Source organism: Polyergus mexicanus, unplaced genomic scaffold, assembly GCF_030449975.1.
Source record: "Polyergus mexicanus isolate NDT 795.1 unplaced genomic scaffold, iyPolMexi1.0 SCAF_12, whole genome shotgun sequence".
Taxonomy (NCBI): Eukaryota; Metazoa; Arthropoda; class Insecta; order Hymenoptera; family Formicidae; genus Polyergus; species Polyergus mexicanus.
The window spans coordinates 9,927,500-9,952,693 of NW_027223332.1; the positions used below are offsets into that span (position 1 = coordinate 9,927,500).

The 25,194-nt window shown below is 34.1% G+C and overlaps 1 protein-coding gene across 5 annotated transcripts; it reads right to left on the minus strand.

The window, feature by feature from the left end:
* Positions 1 to 15: 15 nt before the first annotated feature.
* LOC138938205 (uncharacterized) lies at positions 16 to 24,380 on the minus strand. 5 transcript variants are annotated; one of them, XM_070305032.1, is made up of 20 exons: positions 24,232 to 24,380; positions 12,403 to 12,581; positions 8,344 to 8,594; positions 6,030 to 6,115; positions 5,669 to 5,867; positions 5,029 to 5,396; positions 4,434 to 4,659; positions 4,179 to 4,327; positions 3,971 to 4,006; positions 3,591 to 3,685; positions 3,322 to 3,495; positions 2,896 to 3,093; positions 2,546 to 2,815; positions 2,291 to 2,464; positions 1,986 to 2,184; positions 1,665 to 1,891; positions 1,384 to 1,603; positions 935 to 1,055; positions 665 to 876; positions 16 to 465 (listed from the first exon to the last, which is right to left on the minus strand). In XM_070305032.1, exons 2-20 carry the CDS (start codon positions 12,463 to 12,465, stop codon positions 311 to 313), a joined length of 3,423 nt encoding a protein of 1,140 aa, XP_070161133.1. In that variant the 5' UTR covers positions 12,466 to 12,581; positions 24,232 to 24,380; the 3' UTR covers positions 16 to 310. The 5 variants fall into 5 exon arrangements, with proteins under 5 accessions (XP_070161133.1, XP_070161134.1, XP_070161130.1 ...); XM_070305033.1 differs by lacking the exon at positions 24,232 to 24,380 and adding an exon at positions 20,844 to 21,085; XM_070305029.1 differs by lacking the exon at positions 24,232 to 24,380 and adding an exon at positions 15,747 to 15,795.
* Between the last annotated feature and the right edge of the window lie 814 nt (positions 24,381 to 25,194).

Below are 25,194 nucleotides of genomic sequence, written 5' to 3' on the forward strand. Positions count from 1 at the left end.
ATGTAATACCTCTTGTTAATATAATCATACAAAAAATTAAAGAACATCATATGGATTGCCCTTGAATTCTCAATAGATGTAACTGGAAAAAAATTTCCAAGAATTTTTCTGTGTAGCTCTTTTAAGTATATACATATGTATTGATGTAATTGATATCAACTTTCTTCTCCATTTTTTCCCTTTTATGCAAAAAATGTTGACGGAATTCATTTTCCTGAAATTTTATTTTTCTCGAAGAACGAAAAAAGTGTTACGGTTTTATTAGTGTATGTTAAATGGATGTACAACAGTAGCTGATTTTCTTTAAATCTCATATTTTCCCTATCCGATGTACCGACCAAGAACGAAACAACTTTTTCGCCGATTTATTTTTAAGCTCCCTTCCGTGAGTAATTTGTACTTCCAATGAGGCGCCATTATTCAGCGCCAACCACGTGTGAATCTCATCGCTAGCTGCGGATACTCCTACAAGTTCGAACACGATGTAATTACATTATTACATCATAATTAAAACTAATTACATAAAAAGGTTTATAGAGAGAAAATCTCATATATTTACATATTATATAATATGAATTATCTATTATATATAGTGTATATGCTATTAAATTACAATTTAATATGTAATTAAGTATATCTTATGTAAAGATTAAAAGTATGATACCTAGCAATTCATGTAAAGTTATACGCCGACTGGCTAGCAATTCTTTGCTAGCACTTCTTATCTCAAATATCAACAAAGCTTGCCTCGGTACACCGTCGCCGTCTATATGGAAATCTATACTGAACTGAGGATTAGGCATAGCCGGCAGTAGCCGCGATTTCGCGATGGTCTTCCCGCCATTAGGTGACACGATCTTATCCGGACTGGCGCATCTGGAGATTTTCAGTTTGATCATCTGCGCGAATTTTCATCAACATTAAATATACTTACGTTTGAAGCTTTACACGACAGTATAATTGGGCAATATGCGCTACATGGAGACCTTGCGCCTGAAGAACCTTCCCTTCCACCCCGGAATACTTTTCTCTAGTGCCATTGATAATTTTTAAATCTGAAAATTGTTTGATTTTTTTAATATTTCATATTTTTCAATCTAGAATTGAAGAAAATTTTATTTTATTTTATTTTTTAGTATTTATATTTTACATTTTATACTTTAATTTTAAGTTTTCAAAATGCCAATTATATTTTTTTTTTCAAATATTTTTTTTTTTAAAAGAACTTTTATTACTAATATATTTTTATTTTATCTGATCAGCTTTTACTTTATCAGTTCAAATCAACGAGTAACAAAAAATCTATGATAAAAATATCTGCATTAAAATTACTTAAAAATATCATATAATGATGTGATATTTAATATTGTATTATCTACTGACCATTCGGTCTTAATCTCAAGCGTGGACTGGGCTGCCTTATTCTGCCCAGCATATCTGGTTGCGACACTGCGTGCGCCAGACCGGATTCTGAAAGGAGTTCCGTGGCGTCGGCCTCTCCGCCATCTCGGGGTTCCAAACTCAATGCGATGCCCTTGCTATCATTCTTATCTTCTATAGTCACTTCCGAACGGAATCTACGAAGTTTTAAACCTCTCTTCACCTACAATTACACGAAATGTCTTGAACTGAGATTTCTACCATGATTATTCGATCGCGTTTACCTTCTGTTTCATCATGCGAAAGCTGTTATACTGTGGTAACTTTTTGCTGAAATTTTGTTCGGGGCTGGGTGTCAAACTGTGATGAGAGGAACGTCTCTCTGCGATCACTTTTATGGTATCGACCTCGTCGACGGAAACAGCGGTGGATTCCGCGATAACTTTCGGAATCCAGAAACTCGACATTCCGTTTATTTCATTGGACTCTTTACTGGTAATACTAGACTTATCTACAAAAGAGACATCGAAATTTTATAAATAAACTATATACATATTTAATGAAATATTATTATATGATTGATCGAAAAATCACATGGATATTACCGGATTGATTGGATGTAGTCGGCTTTAAAAGGGTAACAGTGCGTGGTGGAGGCGGTGGCGGTATGACTGGGTCCAAGTGCAGACGTATTTTAGACTTCTCCATAGAAGGCCTTCGTACAATACTCGATAAAGAGTCAGGCTCGGTATTTAAACGAGAAGAATTGTCGCTGATATTGCTGGTTGCATACGTACTTTGTGTCTAGATTGTGAATAGATCACGATTTTAACGAGAATAAAAGTAACAAGCTAAAAATATAATATCATTATATATAATAGGACGTTATTCTTGCACATGACCGCATTACCTCACATTCTTCCGATAAGACTTTAATTTTCAGCTCTATAGATCCCGTTTTGGTTCCCTTAAGCGAGAACCAATGGGACTGATCGCTGTTTGACAGCTTTCTGATATCGTCGAGAGTCAATGATACTTTCCCAAGATAGTCCTTCATGCCGAAAGTATCGTGATCCCATAATACCTAACATCGATTAAAAGGGTAATCTCTTTATTTTTCCAATGATAATCTTAGCGCACGAAAATAATAAATGTATAAAATTACGATATCTAAAGCTTCCCCGATCTTCGGCAAACCCATGATGGAACTCTCGTCCCAGCAAGGATTCAGCGTCTTCTTTTTTATGCTACTCTTGTACTTTGTCTCGTTGTTTAGTTTTAGTTCGCAGAAAGGATCGCTGAAACCATTTAGGTCCTTCGCAACGAGATCCTTCGCACGCAATAGTGTCACTTCCATTAAACCACTTCCGGTGGATAGTAAACTCGATATATCGGAGGAAGCGGGATCAACGTCCTTCTGTGTTAACAGTAATTTCTGAAAATATTTTTAAAAATTTAAATGAATGTTTTTGAACATTTATTTTCTGAATAATACAAGATTTCTAATAAATTTACAGCCTGTTGCATCCATGGCAAACTGTTTCGTTTGATTTTCGGTTCGTCGTCCAACATGATCGGAACTATGCTACTTCGGCGACTGCTAACCGCTTGTTGTATGCTTTTGACAGGATAAAAAAGAACGGAGATCGTCATGGAAGAAGCCATGTTGGAGCCACTGAGCGTGATTTTTTTTCTAACGATCCATGTCATATCCTATAGAATTATTAGAGAGTTATTATCTCTTATAGAGTCATTTTTCAATGATATACAAATACATAATAACAATAGCGCTATAAATTGAAGAGTTCAATGCAAGAATAAAATGTCTTTTTTATAAATTGATATTATATTTAAATTAGCCCCCACAAACTACAGTCTTATTTTAGCTTAATGCGCTGAATCATTTAGTTTAGTTTGTTAAAAAGAAACTATAGAGATTACCTGAGTAAGAGATAGCATTGCTAATCCAAGCATGTCCGTGTCCATCGATTTCGCTATATTCCATGAATAAATGACAAAGCTCAGCGATACTTGAGTATAATCCTGAACCAAAAATTGTGCTCTGCAGTCCCAAATCGGCGACGTGGTCGAACGAATATAATGCGTCGTTTTGACCTAAAAACCCATAGAACTTTTATTAATGATTCACACATAGATATAACTTCAAATATTGTAAAAATATACATTTGATAGATAAATCGATCAATTACCTTTTTCCGATTGTTGAATAACATGCAATAAGGATTACACTGTGCAACATCACCATTCAGATTGTCAGCTGAATGAATGTAAACCACCAATACTCCTGAAAATTGCAATGCATTAAAAATAAGATCTCTCATTCGTCATTATTACATAAAAAAAAAAAATATTAATAAAAAATACATCCAAAACCTTTACGAGTTTTTACGAAAAAGCGAAAGATAAAATATAAGGTGTATTTGAAAGTTTGAAAACTCTGCTCATGGAAAATCTCGGCAAAATAATTAAGCGTGCATATTTAGTTAAACAGCTCGTTAAATCAAAAAATGTTGCATAATCATCCTCAAACTCGCATCCTCAAACTCGATATCTCAATAAGATGCTTTACCTGCTTTGTGCGCTTTGTGGCAAAAGTCTAGCGGCGCTGAAAATATTTTATACGATATTTCATTCTCTGATTATCGCGGAAAAGAATATCGTGTATTTTATAAAGACGTATTCGTCGTAACTTCAATATATGATCCAAATAAATAATTCTCTTCTGTGTTTTCTATATTTTAGTGATTAAATTTATATATTTATATACGTGTATATACCTGCAAGATGCATATTATCGGCTATTAGTTCTGGCTGCGGTAACTCAGGATCCAAATGTGGAAGAGCAGTGTATTCTAATCGCGCATTAATGTTCGGAGTGTTAACGCTATTACGGGATGGTTTCTTTTGTTGTAACACGGTCTCAATGCTGCATCAAATCAAGATAAATGCATTAATAAATATGTTAAGAGTTTTCGATAAGAAACTTAATATATAGCTTCTAATAATGATTAAACGCGATCAATGCCATTTACATTTGCGAATTCTCCCAATCGTAGACTCCTAACGCTAATTCGAATTGCGCCAAAGTGATGGTACTAACGAGCCGTTTTGCTTTCAGTTTGATAGTGATTCTCTCATTGTCCAATGACCCGACTAAGAAAGACACATCTTCAGTCCACATGGAGCTCAAATTCGAGGTGATTCGCCTTTGATCGCCTACTATTATCACGAGCCATCTCACCTCATCGGTAACGTTTGCTGGAGAAAAACTCGTTAAGAAGCTTTCTAGTGACTTTATAATAATTCATAATAATACGCGTCGATCATAATATATTGTAATATAATAATTGTGCCTTTAACGATAATATATATCTATAATAAGTAAAGCACATGAAATTTAATTACATTGATCATGACGTTAAAAGAAAATTTAACGTTCGTGTGTATTTAAATTTTCGGTCTAATTTATTTAATTATTCTCAATTTTCACTCTAATATACATGTAAAATAAAAAAAAAAAAAGAAGAATTCTCATTGGTTGATTCTTTAGCGCTCTAAAAATAATTCAATTAACGCGTATTAGTTAATGAAATGGAATTGAAGACAATCGTTTTAAAGAACATTTACCAGAACAACCATTCTGGCACAGGACAACGGTGAGCACTCCTTGAGGCACGGAATTGGTCACGGAATCCAATCCAGGGCCCGGTCGATCGCGCGCTCTCAAGTTTATCTCCAGATGACCTGGGTCGACCAGCCAGCTGGCCAGGGCGTCAGTAACCACCGCGTGAATCCAGGTTTTGATCAACGGCATCTCCATCATTTGCACCGCTCGTAGGATTCTTACGCTGAACCAGACATCCGGTTTTTCCAGGAAACTCACGCTAAGCCCGGTCGTATGCGGGAACGGCGCCGAAGCATTTAACGTTAAATCGATTACAATCGTGCCCGATAGCGACAGCTTCTCCACCGCCAGATCGATGTCCATTCCCACGCTACCAAGAGATATTTTTAAAAACGCATTCTTTTGAAATTTTTTCCAAATAAAGAGAATCAATTTTTAGGATTTGTGCAATAGTGAATTTTAATTATAATAATTTTGAGTAGTCCAGAATAAAAAGGGGAAAATTTGGACCATTCTATACACAAAATCAATATTGATTAAATAATTGTAGCAAGATTGTGAATAAAATGCAAAGATATTTACAAATATATTTTAAATATTCTTTAAGGATTTTTAATGTATAACGAATGCTTTATTTCTCACCCTTTACCAAACAATCGCGTGGTGATAAGCATGCGAAACTGCTCGCAATCCAGTCGCACATCCGCTTCGATGGATAATTTAGTCTGGCCGGCATGGTGTCCATTAGGAAGATCATCGTCACTGCAGCAATCGAGTGTTCTCACGCGAGTGATGCACGGTGTTTGTTCGCCGAGAGTGAGTTCGCGTAATTCTAATGGACCTGAATAATGAGGATCTTTTATGAAAGCGGTGAAATAATCTGGAATCCTTCGAGCGTTCAATGATCAATTTCTTTAACAGATTTTTCTTTATAATCTCTTTCTTGTTGTAAATCATCCGATTGTTTTTTTTTATTTTTTTTTTATTTTTATGATACCCTTACCTAGGATACCTGGTTTAGCTTCATTAAGGAGAGGCTCCAGTCGTTCCTTTGCCAAGGAAAAAATACTAGCAGCGCTGAATCTCCACCTGCAAAAATAATATTCGATATATAAAGGAGCGAGAGAGGGGGAAGGGAGGGGAGAGAGAGAGAGAGAGAGAGAGAGAGAGAGAGAGAGAGAGAGAGACAGAGAGAGACATTTACTATTATAATCTGTGCATTGTATTATTTCTGTCGGGTTTAATAAAAAATATACTAGTTTTCGTTTTAATATATTAAACCGCATTTATCGCAGAGAACATTTCCAATCCTTGCTAATTTTTTACATTCTCCCATTCATATTGGATGTCCGCGAATAGATATTTCAAAGAGCGATGCGATAAGATACGATTCATTAAATATTCAGTTTAATTAAGCGAATAGCCAGATTTAATACGATAAAGCGCTCTTTCAAGCATGAAAAATGTGTAGTGATGTTTCGGTGTCATAAGAAACGAGTTATTTTCAGAGTTTATCTCTAATGACATTCTATTTTTGCCATCGACAACGAGTCGATTTTGTATAATACTCGACACCCTACGGTTTTGTGTGTGAATAGATTAAAAAAACGAGATAACAGATGAGTGAACTAACAAGTGCCCACGCACTTGTCATTTTTTAAGATATACCGATAATATCTTGTTATTTTCAATTTTGACGTTTTCACGTTCTTCATTGTAAATTCCTTTGTTATAAATATTTATTAAAATATTATATTGTATATACTCTTTTGTCTTCTCTTTCTCTCAAATGTTATTATTACGATAAATATTTATATTTTATGATTTTTTTATTCAAGAAATCATTATTTATATTTTTAATTTTTTTTTTCTTTCTATTTTATTTTTCTTGAAGCAAAAAATGAAAACAAAACTTTTATATTATTTCAAGCATATTTGTTTCAGAATATTGCCATACATGTACGAAGAATTTGAGTCTATTCGCAAGTTATTATACAGGCTTTCTAGATTTTACAGAATTTTCTATGGAATGTTTGATTTTTAATAGGAAAATTCTTACGCAGTCATCATACATTTCTTACATGACCAAATAAATGCCGATGTGGCTATCACCACGTCTGTTTCTTTTATGCGCATACGATGCGTCTATATACAATATAACGTGTCGCGCTTAATTCATCGCTTTTATCCGCATATAGATGTTTTCGCTACTCGGTGAGAATCCGGCAGTTCAGGAATGCTCGAACAAGTCTATCAACTATCCAAATAAGTAGCACTCTTTCTATATCTATGTCCGCCTGCCGCATTAGCCGTTTTCAGCCATTGACAAACGAAGAGAGGGTCGTGCGCGCAGATGATCGCTCTTAAATGTGCGCAATTATATCAATATAATATGTGTCACCACAATTTTAAAAACTTGCAATTCTTTTTCACACACACACACACACACACACACACACACACACACACACACACACACACACACACAAATCAGAAATTAATTTTGATTTTAAAATTTTTAGAGATTTCTTTATTAATATTTTTATTCCCAATAAATAATAAATAGTTCATTTTTTTAAATACATTTTATAATTTTAAATAATAGATTTATATAAAGACTTATACATACATACATATGTATATATATATATATATATATATATAATTATATTTCATTTTTTTTATATCTGTACTTTATTAAAGCTGATTTATAATCCAACTAGTAACGATTTTTTAATTTTTATTTATTTAATCACGTCAATTTTAGAATCGACAAATCATTTCATTCAACATATGTTTTAGTAGCAGCGACGAATAAGGATTTTATTCGCGGCACGAGTAGCAGAAACGTGAAAGGCTACATCTATGCATCACGTGCGGTAGGAATGTGGTTTGTTTACAATATGTAGTATTCGTTCTCAAACGAGAGAAGTTCATTCACCCATCCGTTATGAGGACAATCGCACTGTACATATACATACATATACATATATATATATATATATATATATATAGAGGACAATTTTTTGCTGTATAAGATGATATAACAAATATATATCATTTAAATTTGAATAATTAATTTTTCTATTTAAAAATACTGTTCTATTTAACACTTATATTTTTTAATAAAAAGAGATGTCGATATAAATTTCTTTATAATAATCGACTTGACAATAATTATATGCTTTTGCAGGCAACTCAAAGTAACGCGTATCAGCGTTAACATATACAGCAGATGGTATATTAACATAAACCAGGTGTTCCTTTCTCGCAATTAGTCTCTTAGGTCATCGATAACTGTTGAAAACGGTACTTGCCATTTATTGAGGAGCAGACTGAGCCATTCAGCGGTCTCATCTTTGTACAAAGCCCTTCTCCTACGTAACCTGGCCAATTCATGTTGCAATTCCGTCTGAAGGAGCCGAGACACTCTTGCCTTAACGATCGTCGCTGCCAATGCCAGGACCAGAACCAGCCACGCCAACGACAGTCCCGCCGCTCCTATTATCCAGGTGATCGCAAGTGCCACTCCGAGATACAGAGCGGTACGGATTGCCTCTGCGTCTCTCTGCAAAGAGATATTTCATCCGTTGCATTCATGCGTGTATGTATTTGCATGTATCAAATAAATATGAAGGCGCTGGGGCCTTCCCATCGCATGCATCGCATTAATTCCGCCGATGATCAGGTCGCATAACGTTTAAAGTGTTGTATTAACATTGATGTTAATGATGATCAAATGATCATTGCTAATTATCTATAATTAATGCTCGATAATGTCCATGACACGAAAAACATTTGATCAATTAATACATATTTCATTACGGCTTTCTATAAAATCATTTACTCTTATACTCCAAATATATTTAATTAATTTAAAATTATTTTAATTAGTGTCGATTTAGTTCAAGAATATTACTTTCTCTTCAGCTATATAATTGTGATATTCTCTTCAATTAAAATTTTGATATTCTATATTCGTATCCTATACATATTAAGTATCTTTGATCTCGAATTTAATGTAATTAATATATTTATTTTCTTCTTTTGCATCGTATAAGAATTTATCTAAAAAAGAGTAGCAATCGTAAAAATGATAATTAGAAGCAAACTATGTATTTAAAGAAGAATATATGTTTTAAAAATAAAAATATGTATATATATATATATATATATATATATATATATATATATATATGTGTGGCACAATATATATGTATATATCTGTATATATTTATATGTATATGAATCGATGAATGTGAATGAATTTTCTTATTATTTACTTCAATTTTATCACGATTATAACTATCTGCATAACTATATGAAAGTAAAAATATACAATATATTATTCTTATTTTTTCTCCGTTTCTCTTTAGTATTTATTACTCGTGAACTAAATATCACGCAGACGTAGTGTACTCGGTGCATTCTTGTTGTATTTAAGAATTGCGAGATAAAGAGATAATATTAGCGAAAAAGATTCCGCAATAATAATCGGCCTGTACATTTACTCGCAGCATATCATTAATAGTAATTACCTTGAGATGCTAAGACTATATATATGTATATCGCAATTTCAAAATATTCTCAGAAAATATTTTTGTCCCCGGATTCGCGAAGTGAAAGCAACGTCACGCGACAGCGACATGTCGTATCTTCGTCTTGCTAGGATGTAGGACATGATTTGTGCGTGCTTACACGCGACGTCGCGTGCAACGCCGAAGAGGTTTCTCTGACGTCACCGAGGAGCGTCATTAACCTCATGGTTGAATAATAAATCGTAAGCATAAGAAATGGAAGAAGTTTTACGATTCTTTTTTATGGAATTTTATAGATCTCCCGATGAGGATAGAAAGAGAAAATGTGATTCGATACCGAATAAAAGCATTTAGATAGCATCGTATAAATATGAAAATAGATATTTTCTAAGAAGGAAGATATTTTTCGTTAAAATAAAATTTATTGTAAGTTGCCCTAATTAATCCTTTAAATGTGCTCTAATAATTTTCCCATTAATAATATATGTATAAATATCGTAGCTATATTATAATATTACAATTAACAAGTATAATGATCAAGACATTTCGCGGCATAACTTTTAGTTTACAAAATGTATGAAACAATTTTAAAATATATTATATGTATATAGATTTATAAAGATTTTATTTTCACAGTATTTATTTTATATCTTTAAAGTAAGTTGAGTGGGTTCCACTTTTAAAATTAACTAGAGCGATATTAACGCAATGAGATACCTCGACGCACTTCTCGATCTCGTCTCGAAGAACGCAAGATCGCTGTCGCGCACAATATGCATTCTTACGCAATAGTAATTCAACCTGTTCCTTGTCGAGAACGTAACATTTCATTAATTGGAAAGTTGTCCAATGTTAAGAGAAGCGTGTACCGCCTCTTGTAAAATATTCCGAAAGAGCCTCAATCGGAGGGGAATCGTGTGTTTTTTATCAACAGCTATATTTTTCCCACTTATGAAATTACAAGTAAAATAAATATCATAATCAGCGAGATTATTTTATTCTTGTATCATAATTTATGACGTTTATTCAGAGAAGTGCCGGTCTTAATTGTAGGGAAAATTCTGCGAAACATCGTCTGTAAAAATCGACTCAAAATACATCGATTTATTTTAAATAAATTATATCTGATCTATGAAGAAAAGAGCACTCTCTAGGATTTATTTTTTCATATTAATTAAATTATACTAAAGATAAATACTATGATGTGATAAGTTTTTTTTGTGTATTCAATAAGATTGCATCAAAACTTGTGTCTGATCCTTTATGCGTATAAGAAAAACTTTTCCAAACGTATAATCGGCTTCTTTAAAATACAGCACGTGTTTGAAACTTATCTCGAAGGATTCTGTTTTTAAGTAGAGTGTTAATTACTCTTGGTAAAGTAACTAGAAAAGAGTGTGAGATAAAGATCGCTCGCGAAATCCCATAAGTTCCATGCCGGAAAGCATTACTTCAATGACTTCCCACATTATAATTTCAGAATTCTGCATTCATAAATTTCCATAAAAGCTTCGACGTATTTTATTATTCATTTTTTATCTAATTTGGAAAATCGATTTTTTTCTAACATAAAGTGCCTTAAAACATGTCAAAATAAAATTTCTTGATTATAAATATTTGATTATTAATTATAATATCATAATACGATAATATAATATGATATATTAGACATCTAAAAATTTTTAAAAATTATCTAGAGAATTAATTAAACCAACTTACGATAATTTTTTCTTTAACGGAAGTATTATTTCCAATTATTCGAGTGAACGATGAGACTTCGAATGACGAAGTCTCATCGTATCTCTGTATCATTATCATATAAATAACAGACATTTTATTAAAATGAAAATCCGAATGAAGTAAATCGACAAGTAATATAATCCTGGGATTATAATAGAATTTGCTGAATAAAAAAATATCGCGTCATATTTTCTCGAATGAACCACTCGAAGCTTAAACAAGTCGACTTCAAGACAAAATCACAAAAGCGAACGTAAAAAATCATTGAGTTTCAATGACAATAGCCATAACAATGTCAGCGAACGTTCAACGATGCGTACGTTGTATTATGCATCGCGAACACGTTGTCGCGGGGACACCGTTCCGGCTCCTCTCTTCTTCACGAAGAATTGTGCCCGATCGCTTCTACAGAATTGACGATTCGACTCACGTAGGTTCCTTTGAAAAATATCCGCCGTGTACGAGGACACTGGCCATTGAAATTATATTGTATATGTACCTGCGCTCGAGGAGCATTCCACGCGAGAAATATTATGTGTCTGAATTAGTCTCATATACATACGTATGCGAGCGTCGAACTCGTGTAATTCTACGATTGTACCTTTGTAGCGTCTATCCTAACTTCTTTTCCTTACAAGTCTTATCAAATTTTAATTAATTTTAATTAAAATTCCATCTCAAACACGTCGTGAAAAAACTTCAATTAATAATATAAATTAATTATTTTTGTAATAATTTCGAGCATAATCCCCATCCACGACTTGTGTAACCATTTGTGGATTTAATTCAGTCTTTTAATAATGTCTAATCTAGCCTAATTTTCAATGTCTTGATAAATTTTTAGAACAAATAACTTAGACGAATTTTTACTTATTGTATAATGCCATTTATATACTAATAAATTTATTTTAACTAAGGTACGTACAGACGAGAAGACGCAAGAAACACATTTATCGTGGCCTATTTCTCGACGAGGCGAGGAAATAATTCGAAACGAGAAAACGGCATACGCGCCGTTGTCTCGCTATCAAGAATTTATTATTCGGCTTGATCGAGCAAGAAGCCCACCGTTTGCCGATGATAAGCAGCCAATCGTACCTGTGCTTTTTGCGCGACGGCCAGAGCGAATTCTTCGTCGGGCGCGGGTTCGTCGGGTGTCATGTTGATACCCCCCGTCGCACCGCCGCCGCAAACGGTACTGTTAAGGGGTCTGACCGGACCCCCTGTTGACGGCCAATTACCAATAGGATTCCCGCCTCCGGTGAAGTCGCGCTTTCCTGAGAAACAAGAAATATATCCGCTACGTTAGAAAGATGTGCACAACGTATAACGTGTATACCGTAAAGATGATTTAAATGCAATTCAGAATGCAGTTGATATAAATACAAAGTGAGAATTAAACGACTGCATTTAGCGCCATGTACGTGAAAAAAAGGTAGATCTTATCTTGCAGCGATGTCTGAATTTCTATCAACAACTGTTAATTATGCAAAAGCTCATTGCAGCTCGATTAATTGGAGGATAATCCTAACATCTTCGCATTTTACTATCACGTCACAGTAAAGAGTACAATTTTACGTGCTCCATTATCTTTAATTGATTGCCTCTTCTCGTTGTTTATTCTCTTTATCGTGATATTATTTGAGCACCCTCCTAGAGTATCTGTTCTGAGAGCTAATTGAATTTTATTTAATTCAAGTGGAACGTGATCTACAGTCTATTAATAAATTTACAATTCTATTCGGATTGTGTGCACGATGCATATCAATCAGTGCATCGGTAAAGGAGCTAGGACTAGTGTCATGCGTAAGAGTTATTGCTACGAAGAAATGCATGCACTTTGAGAAATGCATCCACGCGACGTATCCCGCGGAAATCTCTCAGTCATTTATTAAAGCCAACTGTCTCGCCTAACAACCATTTTTCTTCGGCCCTTGGAATTACAGTTCTTATTAACTTATTATGTAAATGTATTTTATAAAGAATATCTTTTTTATTGTTAGTAAAACTATGAGAGAATATCCTTGAATAAGAAAAAAGTTTTGCTTAACACTTATCGTTAGTTATTATTGAAAAAGAAAAGATCTTTATCATTAGACTTATTATGTTAGATCTCTCTAAACCTTCCTAGAAAAAGAGACTCTTGACACTTTTATCTTATAAACAATTCATTAAATTTTAGCTCCTGAATAAATTACTTATATAATATTAACATCTATTATTATTATTATATATTTAATTTATATTATTTATATTATATTTAATATTAGTGTTTATTATCTTTTCGATATTGCATAATTATAATATTAACAAATAAATAATAAGACGGGCAAATGAGAGGCAATGCGCTAGGTGAGAGGTGCCATAAAAATGTGTTATTCCTCGTGTATGCGAATTGAGTTTTGGTCCAATATTCGGATCGAAACGTCTAATAAATATCGCATTGGCTCTCATTTGCCCATCTTATTATTTATTCGTTAATATTATTTTATGTTTAAAGCCTAATATACTAGGTTATCTTTTTTGTATTGTAAGTTATTATAACATGTAGCGACTGATTGCACGATAAATAAAGCTGGAGGACAAGAACGATAATTCAGGACACGGCCTTGACATTACGGAGACGCATACAGGGTGGAATTAACGTTGCAACCTTTTAGCCGTGGTTAAAGTCGCATACAACTCTGTGCCAAGAGTAATTATTTCCGTAGATTGAATTTGGCGAATCACGCTCTTTGTATTTCGAATATATACGTGATACGCGAGCATATCATATTCGTTAGCGTGTCGCGAAGAACGGGCGATAACAACAGTAGAATAAACAACTACTATGTAGACGAATAAAAATCGATAAAATAAACATGAGTCTCCACGTGCGTATACAATATGTACATCGATAAAATTTATATTTAGAAACTTACGTAAAAATTTATTACACGCGTGTTTTTTATGCGTTAATCGGCGAACATCAACCGTCTTCCACAAATTGTACCGTGAATTGAGTAGAATCCGAAATCAGGTGTTTGATGGTTGAATACGGAATTTCTATAGAGGCTCGACGAAAAGCAATTTCGATGCTCCCGATAATCGCCGTACCGTACAAAACTAGTTACGGAGCGTACATATCGCGTGAGCGTAGCGGCTATATACCGACGCTCATATAGGTATACACGCATTTCCGAGGGTATCGATCAAATAAGTTAACAAGTTATTAGATCATGCGCCTGCTTTACCTTAATATTCTATCGCTGCATTCCACATAGTTTCTGCATGTTCTGTATGTGGATAAACTCAACAATTTGCCCAAACGTTATGGCTAACATTGATTGTATGGAACTAATATGTGATATTTATACATACAACATGTGACGCGAACTCTCGTCAGCATCGAAAGTTAAATTATGAGGGAGAATTAGAATGAAATGATTCAAAATATCGCGATATTTCCCCAATTTTCATATTATATTATACGATGTAAATATAGCGTATATAAAGTATTCTGCGATTTAGAACTTGATTGCCCTTTCTGTTTACTTGAAGAACAAAGCGTGAAACTATGCATGAATCTATAGTTTTACACGCTTAGGTAAATTATCGATATCGCTTATCCATCCGATATAAAATTTTACATCGTAGTATTGGTTCAGTAAATCTTTCTTTTCTTGGAAGAGAAAAAATTTGAAAAAATCTCTTCATCTAATGACAGTTCGTCTCAAATCTTTCAAGTTCTAATATCTTTTTTGTGTATATTCCACGCGTAAAATTTTTGCTGTTCGCTTTCCTCTCTGCCTCTGCTGAACTAGTTGATTAATGTCACGTGGCTCCATGAGAACGCGAGCGCACTCAATCGCTCATCCGCGACGCAGCGTACCTTTTTTTAAGGAAGCTCCTCGCTTCGTCTGCCGACCCATGCCGAAACTGGAAAGTAGCTGCATACTTTTTCCCGACACTTTCTTCTTTAGACACACCGGGCGCGGCAATTCCGATAAAGCTATCGATCGTGTGTTCACCGGGTTCCGGAAATCGCGCGCCGCTAAACAGCCGCTATCGCTATTCGGAGCCTATTTCTTTTATATCACTCGTGCTGGAAATATCTCAAACTATTACAAATATTTGTATCCGTAAGCTTTCCCCATTGCATGCCGACGAATATCTCGAGTTTCATCAGTTTACAAATGCTTAAGCCAGTGAGAAAAGATTTTCGCATCCACGATTAATAAAGCAGCGCAGCTAAAAAAATCCGCGATGTTTCACACTCTCAAAAAGAAGAGAGATTTTTTTATCATTCGATGAAATACATATATTGTATTATATATACAGAAAGTATCGAGTTAATTATTTAACATATTAATAAAAATATATTAGATATTAACAGAATCAAGTTTCTTTTTGTAATTGCATTAATCAAATAATTTTATTAGGTATATTCTCGAAAGACACACCACTTGTCGAAGGATTCTTAGTCGAAAACTCGCGAGGATACATCCTATGAAAATTCGCGATGATCACGAGCGCTCGGCGTGCGCGAAAATACTGAGGAAACTTTGATCCTTCCGCCTGCAAATTGCGAATCGCGTCAGCTTCCCTCTCAAAGGGATTGCGAAAAGTCTCGCGCCTGCGCTGCGCCACCCTCCTGATTGCCGTCAGGAAGCAGCCTGAAATCGCGCGTTCCCGTGCAATTAACCTGGCGAACGCCGCGTTGTAAATGTCATGATAGGATAATCATTTCGTTGCGATTACATCTTTTAGGTATCGATTAAAATATCAGTGCGTATTCACAGATTGAATTATTTCATTACATTGCTAACCATTATTATTTGTATACGGATATAACGCTCACATTAAAAATATTGTAGTACTAGTAATATAATTAAATATAGTGTAATTATTTTCAAATATAAAGATTTTGCATTCACGTCACATCCTCTTATGTTATCGTGTTAAAGCGTCATAATGATAATAATAAAAATTAATTAAAATAAGAGTTAAAAAAAGATTATAAGACAATGTGTCACAATAATATATCTTACGTATGTGATAATAAAAAATTCAAGGAGTCATCAATCGCCCGATTGATTGATCTGTGAAGGTCGGGATCGGCGGGATACGCTCTTCAATTAATCGAAAATCAAAATACGCTTGACTGCAGCGGCGTTGCATCTCTCATACCGCAAGAGCAAGTAATTTGGGTAATGGGCTAACGATTACGGCGAAATTAAAGATCATGTAGTTAATATCGCATACAACCATTGACGTACCGTTAACTTAACATATGGTATATAAAACTGCCGCTTTACAACTATACAAGCGAGTATGTATTATACATTATTCTTAATCCATTGGCCGTTAATAAAGACGCAAGGATGAAATGACTGATTTACTTTTTTTATTAAAGCGCTTAAATTATCTTTATTAACACTTAAATAAATTGATTCCTCATCCATTGAACGTTAATAAATTGTTTTCAAAGTCGCGAAGAAACAACTATTTTAATACAATTGCTAAATTATTTTTAATAACATCTAAATGAATTGACTCATAATTAGCGTTTTATTCTCCCAAGTTCGAAAAATGAAAACCGCTAGATCGGTGACTGCTAGAAAGTGCGATGACTCGGAATATAGCTAGCATTGACCGGACGAAATCATGTGCGTGAAAACGCGCGCGCGCGCGCACTATAATTCAATGCTCCCGTCGCTAAAAAGTTATTGTTCTATCGAATAGACAACTCATCGTTCGCGGAATTAATGATTATTTACTTTACTTACAATTTCTTCCCGCGCGCGCGTCAAATAATTCCGTGGCTATGCGGTGCGATGCAGCGCCGAAGACGATGCACCGTTGTTTAACGGCATTGTGAGTGCTGCCGTGATATGAAAATTTCAATTTCCGAGTGTATTTCTTCAGCGGATTCTTGATCAATCTTTTTTTTTCTTTTACGTAATACAAAGATAGGAACAAAAGTTGATTTGCGAAAGACAAGTTTAAAAACGGAGACGTATATGAATATACAATATAAATATGTGCATTCTTTAACTCGTAGTTTTTTTTTATTTTAGCAGAGAAAAAAAAGTAAAGAGAAAGATGTTTTCGTCTATACATTTAAATCATTTTCTCATTCATTCGAAAATCATTCTATGCACAAAGCTCGTAATGTTCTCTTGGCCGGATTTCTCGCTTTTACTCGAACAAGACAGAAGGTAATGGATGGCATATAGAAAACAAAACAGTAGACTGTCGTCGCACGTCGTCGTTGTCATTGTCGTCATTATCGTCTCTCGCTTCCTTTTCCCTCGATTTTATTTGCTCCTCGAGAACAACATCTGTCTTACGCACCGTGCCTCAACGTGTGCACAGCTACTTTACATTGCCACAAGCCGATGACGCCGACGAGTCGGACTTTATGGTGCAAGGTGCATCGTCGGAAAGAGAAATATAAAGAGAGAAGGAGAATTTCAGAGAATTACTCAGGAAAAAACGAACTAGACTTACTAGACGGAGATGATCGGGAAATACCGGGTGTCCGAGAATGCCGCGTCTTATTATCTGGCAATCAAGAAATGATTCTTGAATTCACAGAAGTTAAAGATGATGTATATAATATAAACATGGTGCATATGTATTCGTGAAATCTGAATATTGTGACTCGAGAAATTAAATCATATATAAATCTAGTGATCTTGCGAATACGTAATATAAATTCAAAGATACACAACTTTTAGCAATATTTTAAAGAAAGAGGTAAATATTCTAATAAAAATATTATTTAAATTGCAAAATTTGAAATTTTAGGAACTTAAATATGGAAAATTCTGAGATATATAAAAAAATCATCCCTTGAATTTAAGAATTCGGAAATATAAGATTAAAGAAAGATGGAGAAAGCATCGCGAAATGACATCACTTTTCTTCCTTGCAACATATTTGGCATTTCTTATGGTGATAATGTAAATGTATAAGAGATATTATATATACGTTAAAGACTCGTACACAAGGTATCGTAATTAAATTCTCGATCCCTTAATGATTTTCTCTGTAATTAACGTGTATAGGCAAATCTTAAATCAACTGCCTGTAGACGGAAAGATCCATTCAAAGGTATATTCCGGAGATTTTAGAAAAGCCATCACGCGGGAACCTGTTCTCGTTTTGCCGAAAGAAACGGAGAGAGGATTCCGACTGTTTCCCGTCTCGGTTTATACGTATTTACATATTTACATAGACATACTCGGGTCTCGTCCGAGCTCGATATTTTTGTGCCATACTCGAAGCAGAGAGTTATCCGATTCCAAAAATATGATCGCGTAACACACGATTTTCGTAATTATTAATATCTCTCGAATAAAAATATTTATAAAGAAGATGAAACAATATTGTGATTTAAAAAAAAAAAAGTAATTTAAAACATTAGATATTCGTACTAATTAAAATATTAATATTAATATTTGCAAGTACAGATAACATTCTATTGTATATTACGGCCATTACATTACTACGTATTTAAAGAAAAAAAATTGAAAATTATCCTCATGTTTCTTATGCGGAATCAAATGCAAATAAATATAACAAGAATAAATGTAAAGTAATTCACGTAACAGAGACTTCGGTTAGAGAAATCATCAGCTCGTCGAAATTGATCAAAGACATTGTTTGAAGATTATCGCAAGTTTAACGCATTTTAGATTCTCATCATTTCTCGAAAATCTCTACTGTACAAAAGAATTCAAGATCAATGTTAAACAACGAAAGGTATCAGAGCGGGAAGCAAAACGCGATTCACGTGGCGTGACGCTATGACCGCGACCTGTTGAAAAAGGAGGAAAATATCACACGGGAAAAAGAGGAGATCTATGATCATTGCTGACTTATTGCAACGAAGTCAACTCGAGATTGTAACGCTCCAAAAATTAAGCCGCGTAACAATCGAAGGTAATTTGAATCTTTTGCGTGTATATTATAGATATAGAACATCGTGTGCTTAATAATGATAGATCTTATGATAATTATTAAAATCAGAAAGTTTTATGCAATAAAAAAAATATATTGCATCTTACATTACAACACATTGAATTTTTCATTTTTATAGTATCGTAATATTTTTATTTCTAACATATAATTATTACAATTAATAATCGGAATAGTACTCTGCGTTGATACCACTGCTTTTTTCAATTGACATCTGTCTCTCCAATTTAAAAGTTAGAATAACTGTAGTGGTAGTAGTAGAATATATAGTAGTAGAATATATACATATACCATAATTAATGTACGATTTAACGAAAACATTATCTTAACCATTGAATAACATTTTTTATAATCTTTAAAAAATATAGTCACCCAACGTTGAATGAGGGAAGGATTCATCATCGTAAATATAATTTTTTTTTTTTGTCAATAGTACTCTGCGTTGATACCACTGCTTTTTATATTGCTCTCTGCTTAAACTATATATATATATATATATATATATATATATATATATATATATATATATATATAGTTTAAGCAGAGCTAGATAACAGCTAGCAGAGATAACTATATATATATAGTTTAAGCGTACGTATATCGTAATGTACGAGAAGTTTCACATTTCTGAAATATATCAAGTAGAATCTTATTTTTATATCTTTCACCGTGTTCCTTTCTCACCATTCGACTATATATTAGTTATTTGTTAAATTGTTAATTATACATTTAATTTATCACATTTAATTTATTAGATTGAGCCTTTTCAAAGCTTGTAAAAACGTGCTCATCCAACGATTAAGATAATGTTTTCGTTGAATTGTACCTCAATTATTTTTTACATTATTATCTTTCTCTAATTATCTTAACTTTTAATTTTAGAAAAATAGATGTCGATTGAAAATTTATCAACGACGCAAAATATAAGAATTCCGGTTATATTAATTATATTATAATTACATGTTTAATAAAGATATTATGTAATTTCTTATCAATATTATCTAATTTATAATATAAATCAGAAATGACAGAAAAATATATCTTTGGGATGATAAAAAATTCTCTCGTCCAACGTTGGGTCAACATATTTCTGAGTCAATTCTAATTTATATTTGTAAGTATTGTTCACATATTGCTCTGCTTATATTGTATATATTGTATATATGTGTGTCACAATGTACAATGTTTCACGTTTCTGAAATATACACATGTACATCAAGTAGAACCTTGTTTTATATCTTTCACCATGTTTGGCTCTATTAAATTATCAATTATTTTTTAATAATTATCTATTATAACTATTCTTTATTCAATCATATATTAATTAATTATTCAATTGTTAATCATTTAATTTATTATCATTTTAAATCCGTCAAATTTTTATCTACTTTTTGTACAACAGAACAAGGATGTGATAGACGCATTTACAACGAGATGAAGTAAACAAGATTTCACCGTGTGGCGGGAAGATCCTCGTGCCAGGTTTCCGGCGCGATAATTCTTCCACGATCGTATCCCAAACGGAAGCGGCTCTCTCAGACCCTCTCATATAGCACCGAGTATATGGCGCATACCTGATCGCAGTGGCGACGCTTCGCGGCGGCGGTGTTACTCCCGAGGTTGCGTGATGCATCGTCAGAGGGTCCGGGGTCCGGGTCGCCTGCCGCCGCCGCCAGCGAACGCACTCTTGTCGTTCGTGGAGGGCACACGACGCGCCCTTGTTCCGTACCCCTGTATGTGCGCGCGTGGGAGATGGCAGAGAGAAGAGACGTCTTCGGCAAAGCGACGACCGTTCCCAGCCACGAGTGCGGCAACACTGACCTGCCACCATCGAGAGGAGAGAGGACCGCGACCGGATAACAGAACCTCTCTCCTCCGGGTTCCTTCTGCTCTGTGTGTGTGTGTGTGTGTGTGTGTGTGTGTGTGTGTGTGTGTGTGTGTTGCTCCCTACTCTTCTCGCGTCTCTCTTTTCTTTTCTCTTCGCTGTGTTTTCACTTCTCTCCTCGTTTTTTATCAGAAGAATAAGAGCGACATAAGAACGACCTCTTTGACTCACGTATCTCAGAGGAGACGCAAGCCCATGAAAAGAAAATCAGAAAACCAGTATAGGGATTTCCATTTTTTTATTTTCAGAATGTTATCTACGAGAAAATGGGATTAATCATACATTAACTTCTATCTCTTAGAAATGGATTCTTGAGTTTATTTTTACCTTCCACTCCCACATATGCACGAGGAGACTCGAAAAGTGAACTTTCTCAGATATTTTGTAGATGAACTGGATATCCGTACACCAGATTAGAAAGAGAGCGCTTTGGAGCGCAATTTCACTGAGGAAGACACAATATCGACAAAAGGAAGACATCTCTCTCTCTCTCTCTCTCTCTCTCTCTCTCTCTCTCTCTCTCTTTAACTTTTAATCTATTATTTTTACGCTTCGAGTTTCTTTTTTCTCGTACATGAAGAGAAGCGAAAAGTAGACTCATAGGATTACCGAGAAGGACACGGAAATCGACGAGCATCGACGGCGGAAAAAGTCTATGGCTCTTCTTATTTTTAATTGCAGCGTTTAAGTTCTTTTTCTTCGCTTTATGCCCATAAGGAGTAGCAAAAGAAAAGTTTTGTTTCGAATCATGTCTGCCCGGTTACGGAAAGACGAGAGAAGATCGACAGAAGGAGGACATACTGTTTCTTATTTTTAATTGTACTCTTTGAGAGTATCTTCTTTATTTCGAGTCCATAAATAGTAACTAAGGAGAAAACTTCTTCAGATTGCGCGTGATCGCCAATTAAGGGAAGACGAAGCAGCGCAACAGAGAGCGCCGCATGCTTTTTTCTCAAATTGTGATTAAATTCTTTAAAATTTCTCTTTATTTTAAGCTCATAAATAAAATTGAACGGATAAAAAAAAACAGCAACGATGAATGCATCATCTTCTGTACTATATATTATATTCTTTAATCTTCTTCATTATTTTGGTGAAAGCACTGTGTATTGTGATGCTTATATATATATTATTTATGCTTATATATCAATCGATTTCCAATTCGCTCCTAATGTTACGTTGAAAGACAAAGAAATGTATACTCGTATAATAAGGTAATGTGATCAACGAGACAGCAGATGAGAAAATATCCGACGATCTCGCTCGTTGTCAGCCTCAAAAGAGAGGAATGCCTGCGTGCGGATTATTGACTCCTGGTAAAGCTCTAATCCCCTTTCCCTCCTTTCCCGCGACGACGTATTATGATATACACACAGAACGGATCTATATAGAAGCTGATGAGACTTATTGTCAATTTTAGCTTATAATTAGATCTGATGTAAAACTTGGCTCAATGCATTAGATACTATTATATCATTATAATAAACGCCAACGCATGAATTTTTCAATTTTGTTTTAACATTATGAAACAAATATCTAGTATTACGTTAGAAATTATATTTTTGAGAGAAAAAGTGTAAATGTGTGTGTATTTATGTAATTTAATCCTTAATAATATTTCAAATATACAAGAGACAAAATATATACATATAACATATTGTCACATATATGTGTGTATGTATATATATATATATATATATGTGTGTGTTCTGGGGATTCTTAAGTCTATCCTTTTTTAGAAGATTAAAGATAATTTTTAAATATTTCTTTTTAATCTTCCAACGTTAAATTGAAGTGTTCCCAGAACACGCAAAACTACAGCATTTTAATAATATATTCGCGGTGAGAGACATTCATCATGATATGCTTCACTGAGCAATTTACATAATGACAGTCTGAATTTAGACATTAAAATTAGAAGCATAATTTTTCAAGTAATCAAAGGCAATAATAAACCGCTAGAACTCGACGTGCGCCGATTGTTTTTACATCGCTCTTGCGTGGTTGAAACCAGTACATTATGGAATCAACACAATGTTATTTGCAAAATACTCATGTTTTCCAATATATACACAAGAGTATACGCCACGTTATTATAAGATTTGACCACAAGTTTTCGCGCGATTAGTTTGCACGTTAGTGTTCGTGCAACCGGAGAAGCGATCGATCAATAATGCTGTGAGTCCTAAGTTCTGAAGATAGAGTGAGCGCGAGAGCGTCATGTAAATGTCTTCTGCTAATCGGACATATATATATATATATATATATATATATATATTTCAATATATTACATATTTATTGCATAACCGATAGAAATTTGTGTAGGGAGAATCGCTGGCAATTTATATGAAAATATCATCTCTCTTTGGCATACATTTCACTAACAACTCTTTGCATGCATTTTGCGGTACATCAGGAATCGGTGAAAAATGCAACGCCGGCAACCTACATATCAATTAACACATATGTCGCACAAATGTTTTTACCACAATATTTTATATTATACATTTGCAGTACTTATACACATTATTTCTTTATATATATTGATTATTCCGTAAAGTTATTTCTTTAGTTATCAAATACGCACTCGAGAGAGTCCGTGATCTCTGCTGCGTTTTAGATCTTCAAAAATGCTTTTTAATATTGTCAAATTAATTTACACATTTTTCTCAATTGTATTATTTTACACTTTTATATTTGTGTCCGAGTTCTTTTCTCACATTTATTTATATAACATTGAAAACAATTTTCTGTTTGTCTCACTACTACACCATTCATAATCGCATCTCTTGCGTCCGAAGAATGAAATTGCAGCATCAAACGATATTAAATTATATTAACGAGCGTTCTCTCCACAAAATTTTTAGCATCCTTTATTTTCCCCGGAAATTCAACCATATAATTGTCGATGAATTTTTCACTTTGCACCATTTTATGCAAGTACAATGCGATTAACTTTCATCTTGACACATCGAGAAACGATCGCATCTTTCATTAATTTTCTTTCTTTGACTTTTCACATTGCTAACAGATTAAAACTAGAGTTCCCTCGATTGAATCAAGCTTGTGATCCTTACCTGTAGTATGTTCTATATCGAAGGGGGCTCACATCGCGCGTCCCGTGTAACGGCTGATCGATGTTCTATATCGAAGATGCCGTTTTATCGTGGCGGTTCTCTCCTTTTAGTAGTCACGCGTCACATAGTGCTATCGTGCACCGGGAACAATTGTTACGTCCGTCAGCTGCTGCTCTGTTCCGAACCGACACGCTTACTGGGAGGGGCGAGGGGGGGGGGGGAGACAAGAGGAGCGCAAAGCCGGCTCTAGCGTGGAGAAAGGGTACGCTGGGGCAACTGTCTACGAGAGGGACAAAATCAAGGAGAACGAGAGGTGAAAAGAGAGAGAAAGGAAATGAACAGTTATAGGGACGCTCATCAAGCTGAACCCCAAATGGATTATTTCAAACGAGAAACGCGCATAAGATAATTAATTGTTATGTAGAAAACCTGAATTCTATCTATTTAGCGTTAATATGAGAGAAAAAGTAAAAAAAAAAAAAAAAAAAAAATGTAAAAGGAACAATAGATGAAAAAAACCAAGAGAGTGAAAAGAAAAAAGAAAATAAACGAGTGTGGATATTATATAAAGTTGGGATCGCTATTTTTGTAAATTTAATCACTTTGCTAAGCGAGTAAGATAATTAAATATTAAAAAGGTAATTAATTATTTTCATATTTACTATAAACGTAAATAGTTTATAAGAGACAAAATAGGAAAGTGATAAAAAGAAAATAAATAAAAAGGGAAAAAAGCAAATGAAAGACAGACAGAAAAAGAAAGAAAAAGAGAAAGAAGGAAGGGCAATAAGAAAAATATTCGTCTAACACTTAATCATTCCTCGCTAAATAAGATTATTTTGCATAATAATTGACATAATTAATTAGTATATTGTTTTTTCTCCATTAAATGTCCGAGAAAAAAGTCAGGAGACAAAAAAAAGATTATAATAACAGAGAAACAGAGAGAAAGAAAGAAAAACA